Source organism: Pleurodeles waltl, chromosome 4_1, assembly GCF_031143425.1.
Source record: "Pleurodeles waltl isolate 20211129_DDA chromosome 4_1, aPleWal1.hap1.20221129, whole genome shotgun sequence".
In the NCBI taxonomy this organism is placed as follows: Eukaryota; Metazoa; Chordata; class Amphibia; order Caudata; family Salamandridae; genus Pleurodeles; species Pleurodeles waltl.
The window spans coordinates 203134958-203152821 of NC_090442.1; the positions used below are offsets into that span (position 1 = coordinate 203134958).

At 41.0% G+C, this 17864-nt stretch overlaps 1 protein-coding gene across 1 annotated transcript in view; it reads left to right on the plus strand.

Moving 5' to 3' along the window:
* Positions 1-15615, plus strand: part of LOC138287575 (sodium- and chloride-dependent GABA transporter 2-like) — a 684685-nt gene extending 669070 nt beyond the window's left edge. Inside the window, exons 12-15 of the mRNA XM_069228134.1 lie at positions 2230-2332; positions 7604-7704; positions 9673-9843; positions 14306-15615. Of these exons, the coding sequence (XP_069084235.1) occupies positions 2230-2332; positions 7604-7704; positions 9673-9843; positions 14306-14437 (507 nt within the window). The 3' untranslated portion in view covers positions 14438-15615. The remainder of the gene's footprint in view (positions 1-2229; positions 2333-7603; positions 7705-9672; positions 9844-14305) is intronic.
* Positions 15616-17864: the final 2249 nt, after the last annotated feature.

The following is a 17864-nucleotide window of genomic DNA, read 5'->3' on the forward strand; positions in this document are numbered from 1 at the left end:
CTGCTATAGCTACCTCTATCAGCCTAAGTTGCTAGAACACTTCTAATCTACTAACAAGGGATAACTGGACCTGGCACAAGGAGGAAGTACCACAAGGTACCACTATAAGCCAGGCCAGCCTCCTACATCCAGCATCATGAGATTTATGAGTATTCAAATGTAGTAGAATCCATTACCATCAATACAGTTAATTTGTCCTGATATAGTGAATAGGAGCGAGAGAACATTTACGCCCTGGTGGCCACCTTCGTGGGATTCAAACTCAAAAGTGTAAAGAAGGAAAAAACAAGACAGCTGGCCTTTTCGATCTATAGACCTAGGAACTGGAACAACATCCACGTATCCTTCAAGAATGCCCCAACATTGCTCCAATTTAGGAAAAAGTTAAAGACTCACCTCTTTAAAAACATGATCTCAGAATGGATTAACGTTCACAACCTAGCTTCCTCTCTTCTTAGTTATTGACTTCATGCTTGTTTTTATACTTTATGTCTCCCTTTGACCATGCACAGCACTCCACTTCCTTTTGACTAGGTTCACTCCACAAAAATGCTAAATTCATACATACATACATACATTTGTACATAGCATACATTATATACATACAAACATACATGCATTTAAGATGATTATGGTACCCCAGTGATCAGTACTATGCCAAAGTACTCATGTCCTTTCTCTGAAATATCCTGTGTGAGTTGTTGGCCTTCTCTATGGTTACTGCTTAGATGTTACACATAGGACGTGTATCAAGAGGTGGCCCGCGTTGTAGGTCTGGCGTAGGGGTATTTCTATTATAAAAACAGACTTGCACATTTCAAAGTTGTCTGCATGGTGACAGATACACCTCATTTGACAGAGACTTTGTTGTCGAAGTAGAAGTTGGTGAAAGAAAATTTACCAGTAAATTATCCAGGTTTTCATTTCATTTAAAGGAGGACACTTTTTTCCTTCACTGACCCCTTAAGGTTTTTTTGCTTCTAATAAATGCAAAGTTACTGGTGTATGAGGAGTACATCAGAAACCTTAGTGCCATATCTTCCACTTGATCTTCTGGCATCATCTCCATTAAAGGATCCAATGATTAATAGAGAAATTGAGAGATTTGATAAAAGAAATTTGCTTCAGAAAAGTTTGAAATGGTGGGGACACTGTGTACATCAGCATGGAAAAGTTGAACCTGAGCTGAATTTGCCTTTTTCCTGCCCTACCCTATTAACCTTTCAAGGGGCACCGGCATGTGGAGCTGTCTTAAGGTTTTCATCCAAGCTGGTCCACCTTCAGTTCTGCTTAGCAGGAATGTCACACATGTCACACAAACTGCCTATGCTTGACCTCCTCTATCCTGTCACTGTTCGTCTATTTTGTTTCCTTTTCTATACATATTTGGCTGCGTTCTCTTCTCCTTTGACAATTGCTTTCCTTTAAATAATATTTCCTTTTCTTTCTTTCTCTCTTCTGTCCAGTTATGACTCTTGGATATCGATTTTCTCATCCTTTAGTTTGACTCTATAAACCTCTGTGTGGATTAATTAGCTACTACTTTCTCTCTTTCCTCTCTTCAACTATGTTCCTCGACCCCCACTCAGTTCATTTAGTTTTCTTCTAGTGCTCAATATCTCTTATGGCTCCTATTCATAATATAACAGATGCATTTGTAAAGTACATCACCACTTGGGGAACCTTTCATACTGAATAATAGGTGTTTACTGTTACCCAACCTAGTGGTACTCCTTTTAGTGACATCAGAAGGATGAAAGGCTAAGTGGATTCAACAGGGGTCGATCCTGTGCTCATGAGGATTAACAGGTTTTTGAAGTGGATGCATTATTCCACTGAGCAACCAGTCCATTTCACAGCTTCCTCCTCACCCTTCTTCTTCCTCATCTTCTTTGCTTCCTAATGCTTTCTCTTTCTTTTCCATCTTTTATGTATTTCTCCATCAAAGCATTTCTCTCTTTTCCTCTTTTTATTCTTCCTCTTCCCCTTCTTTCTTTCTTTTCCTTTTTCTTATTAATCTCTTTATTTTTCTTTTATATGTTAGACCCACCTAACCTCCTTTCCATTTGCATTATGCCTCTCCTCAATTCATTCGCACGCGCTAATGTAATGTTTCATTTTATCTTCGAGATCACATGTTCACAATAATTACCATGTTCCTTCTGTTTTGTCACCCATGCACTACTTTCTTCATAACCTCCCTTTCTTCCTTCTTCTTTATTCCTCTAGGGCGGGATGTACGTATTTCAGCTCTTTGATTACTACGCTGCCAGTGGAATGTGTCTCCTGTTTGTTGCAATTTTTGAAACTATCTGCATTGGTTGGGTGTATGGTGAGTACTGACACACATTCATAGGCAATTTCTTACACAAGCCTCTTTAGATGCCATTACCTATGCCTTTACCTAGACTGCAGAATGAAATGTTTATTTATTGATTACTAAAATCATTTCAACTAGATAAAAACAGTCTACACACAGTTAGCAAAATGTACATTTTCTCCAGATGGGTTCACATCCTTGAGAGTACAGGCAAAGTGCAGTGTACTTTTTAAACAGGCGCTGTTAAAAATTGGGTTTCTGGTTGTTAGAGCATGCACCTTGTACAAACAGGAACCACAGTCCTAACTAGGGTAAGTCACATACACAATTAGAAATTAGCTGTGCTCATCCTATGGTAGCTTGGCACAGAGCAGTCAGGTTCATATAAAGAGGCAATGTGTGAAGTATTTGTGCAACACACACACACACTAATTCAATGAACACAACACAAAAAAGACTCCACACAGGTTTAGAAAAATAAATTATTATATTTTGAATGAAACAAGACCAATGCAACAAAAATCCAATAAGTCAAGTGAGATATGCATTTTGGAGGCATAAGCATAAAAATAGCACTTAGAAGCATATAACTCTTTAGGGGTTAGTTGAGGTCATGCTGGACCAGGGAAAAGTCAACAGTTCAAGCCCATTGCAATAGAGCACAGGCCAGGTACAAGAGAAACAAGCATCCTGGGCCAGTTTCAGGGTATCACCCTGGACCGAAAACAAGCATTCTGGGACCGGTTTCAGGGTATCACCCTTCATCAGCCAGGCTATCTTGAATCCAGTGGCACAGTGAGCAAGGGACTGAAGGTCTGGGCATACCCTTCCCACCTAGGGCAATGTTAGCAACACAAAAGGATGATGGACGGAGTGCTGAAACTTTTCAACCACTCACCCCCAGTCACAGATCTGGGTTTAATCCATTGTCTTTCCATCATCGTTTTGTGTTGCTAAAGTTGCCCTAGGTGGGAAGGGTATGCCTAGACGTGGGTGCCTTGCTCACTGCGCCACTGTATTCAAGCTAGCCTGGCTGATGAAAGGTGATACCCTGAAAATGGTCTTAGGATGCTTGTTTCTGGTCCAAAGAGGACCTGGCCTGGCAGTTCGAGCTGGACTGTTCCCATGGGGTCAAGATTGATTTGTATATGGCTGGATCCAAACTGGGGTGGCCTGGTGAGCAGAAGAGTGATGGATTAAACACAGATCTGTGACTGGGGGGGGTGAGTGGCTGAAAAGTTTCATCAGCCTTTTGTGTTGCTACAGGTACATGAGCTCCGCAGGTCCCTTGGAGCAGACTACCTTGTTCCTTGTCGTAAGTATGTGATGCAGATCAATGCATTGGTAGATATATCAATGTGACTCCCGCAGTTGAGGGATGCATTGATTTTTCACACATATATATGGTAATGCATTGGATTCCCAAGATGAGCATCAAACCCACAATGTGCTGGTTCCAACACCTATGTGCTGAGTTTCTCCACTCTGTCGAAGGGATGTGTCTATTGTCCTTCAGAGCTGTGTCAATGGCGATGCACCGGGTGCTGCTTCCAGCAAGCAGAGTATGCATCGGTCAATGCAGCGGTTCCCGAGATGCTACTCAGGCTAAAGTGTGATGCGCTGATTTTACTCCAGGATCATCGGTCACCGCTTCCAGCATGCAGGAGATGCATCAATTTTGCTGATGCAAGTATCAATTCCAGTGATTCAAGCATGAGCAGAGGAAGAGACTTTGAGTTCCCTTAGTCTCAATACAGGAGGCAAGTCAACAAGCCCTTGAAGATCACTTTGGGCTGGGTCATGCTTTCCCCCAGCAGGGTCGGAGAGCAGCAGACAGCAGGGCAGCACAGCAGAAAAGTAGTCCTTCCAGGTCAGCAGTTCAGCAGAGTAACAGTCCTTGATACAGCACAGCAGTTCTTCTGAAAAAGTCCAGTTGTAGGACTAGAAGTGTCTGATTGGGGGGGGTCAGACAAAGTACTTATACCCAAATGTGCCTTTGAAGTGGGATTGACTTCAAAGAAGCACCTTTACTTCTTTCTCAGCCCTGGCTCCAGACTATCTCTGGGGGGTAATCAACCCTTTGTGTGGGGTCAGGCCATTGCCTCTTTAGATGGGAGTGTCAGCCCCTTGTTCCTTTCCTCCTCAGGAAGGGCCATCACAATGCAGATGAATGCAGGTGAACGCTCAGACACACCTGACCTTCCTGTGTTTGTGGCTGTCTTGAGGGAATGCAAAAAGTGTAGCTGTCACCCACCCCAGATGTGTATTGGAGACAGGCTGCAGGCACACGGAGCTGTAGGAGCAAGGAAAATGCCCACTTTCAAATAGTGGTATTTCTCAAATAGTAATGTTAAATCATGCCTTACCAGTAAAGAGGATTTACATTACCATTCCAAATATATGAAACATGACACAGCTACACCTTTCTAACCCGAATTGCAGCTTAAAATTGTATTAAGGAATTCCCAATGTTGCCCTATGAGAGGAGTAGGCCTTTACAGTAGTGAAAAATGAATTTGGGTGTTTTTCACTAGTAAGACATGCAAACCCTATAGGCACATGCCCTGCCTTTTACTTACACAGCACCCTGCCCTATGGGCTACCTAGGGCCTACCTTAGGGGCAACCTAAATATGATAAAAGGGGAGTTTAAGTTTAGCAAAGGTTTTTAAATGCCAAGTTGAAGGGGCAGTAAAACTGCTCACACATGCTCTGTAGCAGCAGGCTTGAGACATGTTTAAAGAGCTACTTGTTTATGTGGCACAAGCTGTGCTACAGGCCCTGGGTATACGGTTTACAACTTTACACGGGACTTACACATAAATTAAATATGCCAACTGTGTATACACCAATATTACCATGTTTAGGGGAGACGCACATGCACTTTAACACTGGTCATCAGTGGTAAAGTGTTCAGAGTCCTATGGTCAACAAAAAGAATCAGCAAAAACAGAAGGTAAGCAGGCAAAACATTTGGGAGAAGACTACCCTAAGGATGACAGGTCTAATAGGTGCTTTGCTCATACATTTGAAAATAAGGTGGTTCCTACTAGGCCTGTGTATCAATATGTGATTTTATGCCATATGTCTTATTACAGTGGGCCCCATCCTTTTGACGCATTACTGAAAGCCAGGGACCCCCACTGAATCATTATTAGAATCCGGGGACCCTGCACTGAGTCACTGCTGGAAGTCGGGGACCCCCAAGTGAGTCATTACCAGAATCCAGGGACACCGGCATAAAAATTGTCAATGATTTGAACTGCAAAGCAATACAAAAAAATACAGAAACAAGCATCCATCAAACATACAAATGATAACACATTTTATTTAATTTGCAAACAAATAAGAATAAAATAAAAAATAATAATAATACGAAGGTTGGAGTTTTCCTAAATTCAATTGAAGACAGCATTTGTCCATACTGTATTCTGGTTGATGCATCTGCACTGCTCCCACAATTCAATCTGAGGATATTGGTTTAGTTTTTAGCCTCCATTTTCAAATTCCTTGACATTTACAGTACGTTTTTAAATTTTAAATTGCACATTTAGCCACTTTCTTTATATGCACTTTATTTGCACTTTATTAATCTGGTAATATTAGTCAATTATCTAAGCAGTTGTGGACTCCCTGAGAAGCCTTCATGGGCCCCCCATGTTCCCCAGACCACAGGTTGGGAACCACTGTCCTAATGGATCAGCTTTGATCTAGTGACTAACAAAGGGCAGTGTGCTGAACTGAAAAATGGTATTTCCAAAGGCTATGAGTTGTTATATAAGGAGCCATGTTTACATTTGGAAATAGATAATGTCTGTTTCATGGCCTATATAACAATATGTATCTTTGCTCCACATATACCTGAATTGGTCCATATTAGTCAAAAAGTACAGCTGCTGATCTTCAAAGAAAGCCACTCTTTCATTCAAAAAGTTAAGTGGATTCTGCAGTATCTTAATAACAAAATGGCACCTTGTTTATCTTACTGTTAGCAAACAAATAGGTATTTTTCATACAATATTTAAAATAAAAAAAGAGTGACTAGGTCCCACATGCCATGATATGCATTATGCCACTATACTAAAGATACCAAAATACAGAAGGTCCTGACCTTCTGGCTGCAATTTATTAACTGCGCTGCACAGTTCTTCCAGGACAAACTTAATAAATTTGAGGAACCATAGGTAAGCTGTCCAGAAACACCCTTCATAAAGGCATCCACTGCTGTGTTACAGGATTGGATATTTAAAAATCTAAGTATTGGGTTTTAGTCATAATTTCCAGGGCTTAACTAAATTAGGTCAAATGCAGACAACGTGAATTAATTAATCTTCTGCAGCCTCTCATAAACAGCAATACTTATTATCTGGGGGCTGTTTCTCCCTTAATCCTATCATGCCTGACGTTTCTTATTGGAATGAAGCAGAGTCGGTACCTACTTAACTGTCTTTTCCATTTGAGCTCCCAGGGCTGCTTCAGGTGCAGTTGCCCATCTGCTGGATCAAAAAGTGATGATGCAAATTTTGCAAAACATTACTGTCCTGCGTGACTTAGAGAAATTGTACTTAGTAAAAAGCTTAACCATAGATAAACAAGGAAGTGATTTAGTCCACAATTTATCTGCTTCCGATGCAGTATAGACAATTTTAGATATGTTGACCATGCACTACTTCCTTTCCTGTTGTGGCTCATAACTGTGCCAGAGATTTTAAGCTTGTTGCAGCATGTGTTTGCAAAACACCACTCTTAGATGGGAATTAGAGGTTGCATCGAGAAATGAAGGTTTAGCCGCCCATAACACATATGAGAAATTCTATAAAGAAGTACATTGAATGCATATACAGATACAAAACATTGAATCCACAGACGACAATACAGATGTACCATAAATAAATATATAGGTAAAGAGGAATGAGTGCACCCACCAGCTGCACCCACAACTGTAGTGCAAAGGTGGTATAACGCTTCACACCCCACCCTTCATAAAAGTCTGTGCACCTCATTTGTGAATGGGATGTTAAAGGTGACCATACCACTAAATGGCACTGGATGCTATGGAGCTGCCATGATTTATTTGTTTTCCCTGGAGGATAGTATTGATATATACATACAACCAAGTTGCCCCAGGCTATGCAATAACGTGTGACATGTCTGCCACACACTGTCTCCTTCAATCAGTGGGAGAATCAGGGTCCCTAATGGTTTAAAAGCCAGCACTGTGCTTGCACATTTTTTGTTCTCATGCTCCTGTTCATAAAACAAATCCACTTTCTCATTTTTTCAGGTGCAGATAAATTCTATGATGATATTGAACACATGATTGGCTACAGGCCACTGCTGTTGATCAAGTACTGCTGGCAGTTTGTGACTCCAGCTGTGTGTGTGGTAAGATCTCATGGAGCTATTGACTATGCCCTATAAGAAGGGAGGATAATATTGTGTTTAGAGAAAAAAATTAACCAAGCTGACAACATGTTTGTGCCCTTCCTAATGAACAATGGCTAGCTGAAAGGTTTCCTGGGATTAAGGTGGCAGCAGGGAAGGTTTGTAAAGCTCTTTCTGGAAATAGTTACATTTTGTGGTGAAGTGTTCTATGTCTGCTGTAAGGCAACTGTTGGCCAGAATGAAGCAAAATGTACATCAGAAGTGTCTGCTGTATGATATGTTGAGTGAAATGTTGATGAGGTTGCCAGGAGTGGATGAACGTGGTTGAGTGAGTGGCTACTTTGAATGTGTGTGAAAAGGAAATAGGAAAGATGCACAACAAGGATAGTGTAGGGCTGGGTATTGAATGTAACACCAGACCCATAGAGGCCCAGTAGGGATCTATGTCTTCCCTTTGTTTCTAAAATCTAAACGAGAACATCCGGTGGGGTCTGCAGTATTAGGCTTCACTGTGTTAACTGGCGGCTGATGGTGTCTGTAGTGTGGGATGCACTTCATCCCATACTGAGATTTTTCCTTGTGCTGCGAATGAGGATATTTGGGTAAGGTGTGTCAGAATATTATGAGGAAAGAGTAAGTTTCATATTATTCGTGTTCAGCTTAAGAATATCTTAAGAAGGACTGTGATGCATTTTTTGTGATTTTTTAATCAAGCCTTGTGCAATGTTAGAATTTTCTTACTTTAGAGGCTTCTAATTCTTCAACAAATTTGCAAAGAAACTCCATATCCATTAGTAAGGTACAATAAGGCAATTGACAATTGAATCTGGTTTCCTTTAGCTTGACTAAGGGACTGTTAGCCTGGTGTGATATGATTGTAGCACCTGGATCATCGATTAAATCATCACCATGGAAGCAGATCAATATTGCCTCTGGTAGATTGGGACATTATGCAAATTTGCAAAGTGCAGTATCACCTAGGAAGGTGTCCTGGTGCTGAGATGGTGAGAATGTAGCGAAACCTATGGTCTAGTGGGTCTACTAAAAAAGTCAGGTCTTAAGCTTCTTGCAGAATTCAGAGATTGAGGAGGCTCTTACATGTAGTGGTAGTTTGTTCTATACTCTAGGAGGAATGTAGGAGAAGGCTTGATTCCTGGGTCTGGTTTTCCATAAGCATAGGATGCATGCTATGCCTGGGTTCTGTGGGATCTGGTTATACATATGCATGGGATGTGTGCAAATAGGAGTCCTGATGAGCTGAAGTGTCTGGAAGGTTTGTGAAAAGAGGATGACACCTGTGAGTCAATGTGAAACGTGAATGCCAGTCATCAAAGCACAGCTAGGGTCAATGAAGTAAAATGTGCATGCCTGAATGATTGTTGTAACTGGGAAGCTATTCAGCACAGTGTTGGTTGTGTCAATGTTGAATAACAAGTGGACCTTAAAAGACACTCATAAGTCATTTGATTAAGTAACGGGCCATCACCCAAAGAAGGTTTAGTCGAAAGTTATCTGATTTGGCTACTTGTTTTATGTATAGATTTAGGAAAAGATGGTAATGTAGCACATATCCAAGAAATGTAGTTTGAGTATGTACACTTGGTCTGATTTGTTTCAAAACGTGCCCTTTGTTTCAAGTTTTTGGGGTTAATTTCTGGATTTCTAGTAGTTATAATTAAATTTGTTTTTTTGAAGGGGTACATGTGAAAAATAGTACTTCTACCCAAAATTTCTAATTTGGGAACCCATATTTTCAGTGTCTTGCATCAGGAACAAAGAATGTTCAATGTAAATTCTGATAATAATCCACATGCTGCTAGATCAGTGCACTCGAAAGGGCAGTCAGATCAATCCACTCGAGGACTGTGTTGTGGGTGACTCAAATAATACTTCATCTCAGTCTTTGGTCTTTGTTGATGCATATTGGTCTCATCAGGTCTAGACCTTTTCTTCTGTTCTCCTCTACAGGCAACCTTCCTGTTCTCTATTATTAAATATACGCCCCTGACATACAACAAAAAGTATGTATACCCATGGTGGGGTGATGCTGTAGGCTGGATGCTGGCCATATCCTCCATGATCTGCATCCCACTCTGGATCATCTACAAACTCTACTCCATCAAAGGCTCCATGACTGAGGTGAGTTTTGACTCCTGGTAGGTGATAAATTCTTCATTTTATCAAAGATATGTCATCAGAATTTGTAAAGCAATGATCAGGACACAGAACCAATTGACCAAACCCCTCCCGTTGAATGCACGGTTGCTCAACACATTAAGAATGTAAAATAACTGCCTACCATTTTCATCTGGCAAACATGCCCTTGTTTGCAGTCTATTACCCAGACAAATGTGAGTTATTTTTATATATTGTGTCTCGAAGAATTCGGCCTCAGACGAGTGGAATGTTTTACCCACATGAACTGTTGGAAAGCATGTCCCAATGAGCCCATCTAGTATATTCATTGAGGATTTGAATCTGAATATGTGATAGCCATGTTGATTCCCAAACAAATGGGTAAGGATTAAAACCTTAACTGCAGTGTAGCAGCAAATGGCAACCACCATAGCCCTTCAAAGCATAAAGGAGTTGTGGTCTCCCCTAGAAAAAAAATCACAACTGAAGCAACCGCCAGATTCTTAGTTTGCTTAGTTGCTTAGTGCCAGGATAGGGAGGGTAGGTTTTAGATGAATCTGCTGATGTGGTATTCTATCCTAAGTGATAGAGAAAGCAGCAACTTCCATTGTACATACACACAATTATTTCTATTTGTAGAAAAACAAAAGGATGTATCACATATGAATAAACTGTATGTCTTTAAGACAGTGTGGGAGGGTAAACATATTGGTAGAGGGAAGCAAACAATGCAGAAATACAAAATAAAGTTGAGTGCACAGCTATGTGCAACAAAAATACATAATTAGAAGATTTAAGCTAGTTTATGTGCAGGAGAGAAAATCAGACTACAACGGGGCAAGCAGATAAGGTCAAGGTTACTTGAAATGGATGAGCTAGTTTCTAGAATGACAGCGATTAAAGAGGTGTTAGCAGAACCATGATGAGACATATAGAATTATAGTTGAGTAACAGCGTAAAATGGGCATGTTTTTTACTGGTGGGCTCTGAGTAACATCAAATAGACAACAAACCATGAAATGAAAAGCATCCCTGTTATTCACTGTTACACATCTTTAATTTAATGTTACATATGGCTCACTCAAATCATCTGCCCCAATTTTCAACTACTACACAGGGTAAGCGGAGTAATGGAGGAACCATACACAGCATTTCTTCAGCTCCCTGTCCCAAATGTTAGAAAAATGGCCTCCTGCTATGAACCTCACCACCCCCTGTACTCTGTCACCCTAGCCTCTCCCTTCCAAAAGCTGTGCTAGAACCAGTGCTGCACCGACAGGCCTTCAGAGAGCCCTGTTAGAGTAGCCTGGAATTCCTTTATGATGTAGAACAAACTTTTCATTACCGCTGTTGCTACGTCACTGCAGTGAATAACCAGATTTTGCAATCTGGTCTAGATGATAGAGGCTTCATAACATAAAGAATTATTGATGAGTCAATGTGAAAAACAGAAGTGTTTTTCATTAAGGAGTGTTGAGTGACATCAAATAGAGAAAGAGAGCAAAGTTCACATTGTCTGTGATGTCATCCAGAAACTGGAAATGAAAAACATTTCCTATCTTCACTTTTTATCTATCTGTGTTTTTATTATGTTCCGTATGGCTTCCACTTGTCAGTTAGTGCAGGCAAAGAGCTGCTTGTATTCTCCCTCCTCTCCTAGGTCTGTTGAGATCTGGGTGGAGCGACATAGTACAGGGGTAGAGGAAAAGAGGGAAAGCCATGAATTCTCCTGGTGATGGCAACTTTTGTTTCCCACTCTTTCATCATATCAAGTAATAATCTGGTTTTAATCCAGCTATTCACGCTAATGCCTTAAAGTGCAAACCTTATCTGACAGTAGGCATTGTAAAATAGGTGTGAAATGAAGGAGGTGACTTGCATCTAAAACGAAAAACTATATTTACTGTACAGTTTTAGCACTGATTTTGCATGGTATTACTGTTAGAAATGGAGCCTTTGGTTGACAGTCAGGTTACCCCCTGTTCAAGGAAGGACCCTCACTCTATTCAGGGTAAAAGAGAATCATCATCAGCTAACCTCTGTTTACCCCCTTGGTAGCTTGGCAGAGCAGTAGGCTTAACTTCAGAGTACTAGATGTAAGGTATTTATACCAACACACACAGTAACTTAATGAAAACACTACAAAATGACACAACACAGGTTTGGAAAAATAGGGAATATTTATCTAAACAAAACAAGACCAAAATGACAAAAATCCACAATCCACAAGTGAAGTTATCAATTTAAAATCAAAAAAAGTCTTTAAGTAGTTTTAAACACACACTAACACTGTTAGCGTGAAAATGTACCTTGGGTGCATCAAAATAATTCCACACGGGCAAGTGTGCATCAAAAAGGGCTTGCGATGCGTTGATTCCACTCAAGAGCAAGACCTTGCGTTGTTTCTCCTTTTGTCGGGTCATGCGTGTCGTTTCTTCTCTCTGCAGGAGAGCGATATGTCAATCCGGTCAGCACTCTCAGGTCCGGGCAGGCCTTGCATTGTTTTTAAACGCCCAGCAATACTTGCATTGGAAATCCAGCTGCATGATGATCCAAAAACCACGCAGCACGGGTTGCGATCTCCTAGCCTCCGTCAGCGATGCTGCATGTCATTTCTCCAGCTTCGTGCGTATATTCTTCGGTCGCGTTTACGGAGAGCGTCGATTATCAGCCACGGAGCCGGCAGTAATTTCTTACAGATCGGAGTCACGTTGATCTTTTCCCCGCACGGTGCTCTGTGCGTGGATTTCCTCCTCTTAGGCTACCAGCGTCTCCTTTCAGGGTCCCAGGAACTGGATGGGCACCACAGGGCAGAGTAGGAGTCTCTGAGTCTTCAAACAACAGGAGGAAAGCTCTAAATCAAGTCCTTGGAGATTTCTTCTCAAGATGAAAGGCACACCAAGTCCAGTCTTTGCCCTCTTACTCTGGCAGAAGCAGCAACTGCTGGATAGCTCCACAAAGCACAGTCACAGGCAGGACAGTTCTTCTTCCTCAGTTCTTCAGCTCTTCTCCAGGCAGAGATTCCTCTTGTTTCCAGAAGTGTTCTAAAGTCTGTGGTTTTGGGTGCCCTTCTTATACCGAATTTCTCCTTCGAAGTAGGCCTACTTCAAAGTAAAGTCTCTGTTGAATGTGAAAGCCTGCCTTGCTCAGGCCAGGCCCCAGACACTCACTAGGGGGTTGGAGACTGAATTGTGTGAGGACAGGCACAGCCCCTTCAGGTGTAAGTGACCACTCCTCTCTTCCCTCCTAGCACAGATGGCTCATCAGGAAATGCAGACGACACCCCAGATCCCTTTGTGTCACTGTCTAGTGTGAGGTGCAACCAGCCCAACTGTCAAACTGACCCAGACTGGGAATCCACAAACAGGCAGAGTCACAGAAATGGTGTAAGCAAGAAAATGCTCACTTTCTAAAAGTGGCATTTCCAAATACACAATCTTAAAATCAATTTTACTAAAATATGTATTTTTAAATTGTGAGCTCAGAGACCCCAAACTCCACATGCCCATCCGCTCCCAAAGGGAATCTACACTTTAATCAGATTTAAAGGTAGCCCCCACCTACCTTAACCATACACTGCACCCTCCCCTTGGGGCTACCTAGGGCCTACCTTAGGGGTGTCTGACATGTAAGAAAAGGGAAGGTTTATGCCTGGCAAGTGGGTACACTTGCCAAGTCGAATTTACAGTTAAAACTGCACACACAGACACTGCAATGGCAGGTCTGAGACATAATTACAGAGCTACTTATGTGGGTGGCACAAACAGTGCTGCAGGCCCACTAGTAGCATTTTATTTACAGGCCCTGGCACCTCTAGTGCACTTTACTAGGGACTTACTAGTAAATCAAATATGCCAATCATGGATAAGCTCATTACACACACATTTTGTAAAGGAGCCCTTGCACTTTCGCACTGGTTAGCAGTGGTAAAGTGCCCAGAGTAACAAAAACAGCAAATTAAGAGTCCAGCACACTTCAACAACCTGGGAAACAGAGGTAAAAAGTTAAGGGAGACCACACCAAGGATGAAAAGTCTTACCAATTGCAGCAGTAAGAAATTGCTGCTGTACCAACTCCTTATGAAATATCTATATGTAAAATGGCGAGGGGAACAAAAAAGAGAGGGGGAGAAAAAGGAAAATGGAGGCGAGGATGAGAAATAGAAGCAGAGAGGATAGGAGAGAGGACGACAGAATAGAAGACGAAAGGGGAGGGAGGGACTGGAAGGGCAAGGAGGTCAAGGGAAAGGAATGGAAAGAAATCCACACATTTAAGCTACATCAAAGTGAAAATTATGCAAATTATTTCTTCTGCCATATACCTGGTGGTTTATGATCTAGATAAAAGTTAGCAGTAGAGTTTCAGACACCAACTGCCAGCCAGGATTATATCTAATACCACGCAGGGCAGCTCATAGTATGATAAAATGTCTGTTTACGTTCAGTGGCTTTTTTCTGTTTTTCAGAGGTGGCGCCAGCTCACCAGTTCAGATGTGGAACTGCCTCAGAGGCTGCCAGATCCAAAGAACATTTTTTCAGATCCATCACCTTCAGAGGCTGTGCACTTAGCTCCGGCAGAGCACGAATCAAACTGTTAGGATGCTGGCAACAAATGGACAGTTTTTATAGCACATTTTATTGATTGATATTCTTATTACTTTGACAATCCAATTACTTCTTATCATCACCACTCGAGCTGGGCTGGAGCAAATGGATTCTGGAAAAGGATGAAGCAGTATTTGACCTGGAAAGAGCTGGAAAGAAGCTTTTTGCCTGTATTTTTTTCCCACATACTTCAAATCAAAGGAAATATAAAGATAGGCTACAGCCAAATGGACACAAGAGCTGAAGCACATATGAAAACAGTATGAATTTCACAGGACTTTGACAGTTTTTGTATGTTTTTGCAACCGAAACATGTACATTAGGGAGTTACAACTACTCATGGCATTAAATCTGTATCATTTTTACCAACAGGGAAAGAGAGTCTATCTCCTTATTTATATTATCTAAATTTATTATGTGTTAGGTTTATTTTTAACCAAAATCGTTAATGCTCTGGAGAACCTTCTACAGTCCTTTCAAGCGCACCACAGATCTAGCAGATACATGGATCTGGGAAGTGTTAATCCTCTTTTAAATAAAAAGTGATTTTTTTTGTATAAACCTGACTCCTTCAACATAAGTTAACTTGTTGGCAAGACGTGATGGGATGTGCCCTACCGGATCCAGTCAGTATGGAAATACTAATTTAAAATGCACAACTTCAAGGGCTCTCACACTTCTGTTGCACTCAGCCTTGGAAAAGGAGACAGACAGTAGAACTACCACTGCCACTGTATCCAGAAGTCCTAAATCTAGAACTGCAGAAATCAAAATATATAACCCCTTGATTAAATTAATCCAATGATGATTGAAAATGTACATATATTTGTTATACTTTTTTTAATTTTTTCAAAAAAATAATAATGGATCAAAGTACATTACAATGAACACCTTTGCTAAAACCACTAAAATCTATAGGTATCATGTGAAAGATGTTCAACGTATAAATAATTCAGCAAAGATTTATACTTTAGTCTGGGCATAATCTCCTGTAACCTCTGGCATTTCTTGTCACAGATACGATGTGAAATACCTGAGATTACACCACTTCATCACATTGAGTAAACAAGATTTTGTTCAGATTACTTGTCGCAGGAGCACAAGGACAATGCAGTCTACCAGAATATGAGCAGTTGTTGTTTAAAACTAATAAAATCAACTTGAAAATTCATTTAGAATTGTTTTTTTCTACAAGAATGGACTGTTCACTTATTGTTTTCAGCTAAGAATGCATCATTTTTTATTTACACAGGGAAATGCTACTAGGAGGAAGGTTACAGAACATTATTGGACTACTAACAGACTGCATTTTGTAGTATAGTTACTATTATTACCATAGTACTACTTGTGCTGAAAAATGTTATTCACAAACCTCCTTTCTGAGTTCTTTGTCTCAATCTATCATTTTGTTAGTGATATCTTACTTGAGTGGACATTTTTGTAGTAAATGTGGGAGGTGCATGGGGGAGTGGCTGGAAAATGGGGAATACTACTAAATGGGAGTCACTTGAGGAGGAGTAAGGAGGGGCTTAGGAATGGACGAAGCCCTGCCCACAATATAATGATACCATTGCTATTCATTAACTGCATTTCTAAAGTTGTTAGAGCCAAAAATGACCCACAGCAGTAATACATATTCTACAGCCCAGTCTTGTATTATGTCCAGCAGTACACATGGCCAACTACTGGTACTGCAACACACTCCCATAAAAAATAATGGAGCCAGCAAATAACTTTAGAAATATATTGACAAATAAAATAATGTTTTCTTTTGCATTTTTAAAGATCCTAATGAATTAACCTGTGTATGAAATCATGTGTAATACTGAAGCATATTTCAGCACCAACCAATTACAGCTAGGCTCACCACTGAAATTGACTTACACACCAAACAACTTTTTCTGTCTTCATTACGTCTGTGAACGTGTTTGTTGGTTTGCCTCTTATTTGAGGATTAATTGTTAGAGGGAGAGGGTCTGCAGGCGAAGGATCACTATTTTTGGATGGCCAGGGAAGCTGCCATTGCCAGCTATAGCTTCCCATCAGATGTGATCCCTAATATGGTTGCAGATTGGGAATAGGAGTGTGATTCTGCTAGAGTCCGATCCTGGGCTATTTCTGCCTATATCAAAATAGTGGCTGTGCTACAGTTCATGGCAAATGGATCAATCCAGAGAGTCACTCTGACAACATTGGGATCTCACAGGCAAGCCAAGATCAATGCTTGCATCAGGTACTGAGATGCATCAACAGAGTGCACAAATATATCAATATGCCACAGGGGAATTCTATGCCTTTGTCCACTTCCCTAGTGTGCTAGAGCTATTGACTGCATCCATGTGGACCTTCAGCTACTTCCCCACGCAGCACACCTTTTCCTCAACATAAACCGCTGACACTCCATAAATATGCAAGTTGTCTGCGAAGCCAGTGGCTGCTTCACTGAGGTGTATGCTGCCTTTCCTGTAAACACACATGACAGATACAAGTCAACATAATAATTCAAATTTCTCTCTTTTTTCAATCTCCTGTTTAGTGGACTAAGTTGGCCAAGGTTAATCACAGCAGGACCAGGGTAATTAAGAGGATCATCGACTCAGAGACGGGCATCACCACCAGGTAAAAAGAGGAAGCCACCTGTAGCAGGGGGGCCTGGTCCTGCCATGGCCCACCATTTAACATCCGTGTTAGAGGAGGACTTCACGATAGTTGTGTTAAAGACAGAGGGGGAGAATGGCCAAAAATTGACAGGGACCTTTGCCCTCAAACCAGGAAAGTGATTCAGACAGCCTCCTCTAGCTTAAAGGAATGACTTTATTTTGGACAGTTTGCTACTTGCTTGGACAATTTATTGATGTTGGACTCTGGTTTTTCTTTTTTAATACAGACTGATTCACTTGACATTTCCTGATGTGTTTTTTATTATCTGCACAGCCAACTCCAAGTCATTCATTATTGTTATAAAAATACTACAAATTCTAACATTAATATCTTTCTTCTTGTTTTACATTTTTGCAGATGAATGCATTGCATGTTAGCCAAAAGAAATTTTGATTTATAAGAGGGTTTCTGTATCAGAATTACATTTTTGATAGGCCCGGGCAGAAAACTCCACTCAGCTTGTGGAGTTTTTGCAGTTCAGACACATTGTGCCCACGTTCCCAAATTCCATGCTATCTGTCGCAAAGGGGAGTTTTTCCCAGTCGGCCACATGAGATTTGTTTTTTGGTGCTTGTCTGCGAGTGCCACAATACTCTTGGGCCACTACTGAGCGAATGTGAGACTTCACACCTGCTCACTCGACTTCCAGTCGCAGCAGCAGCAAATAAAAGTGCTGCTGCGAGTGGACCGCACCGCGATTATATTTTCTGCTTAAGATGTATCTAAATCTTGTCAAAAAGAGGTTTTTGAATAGATTTT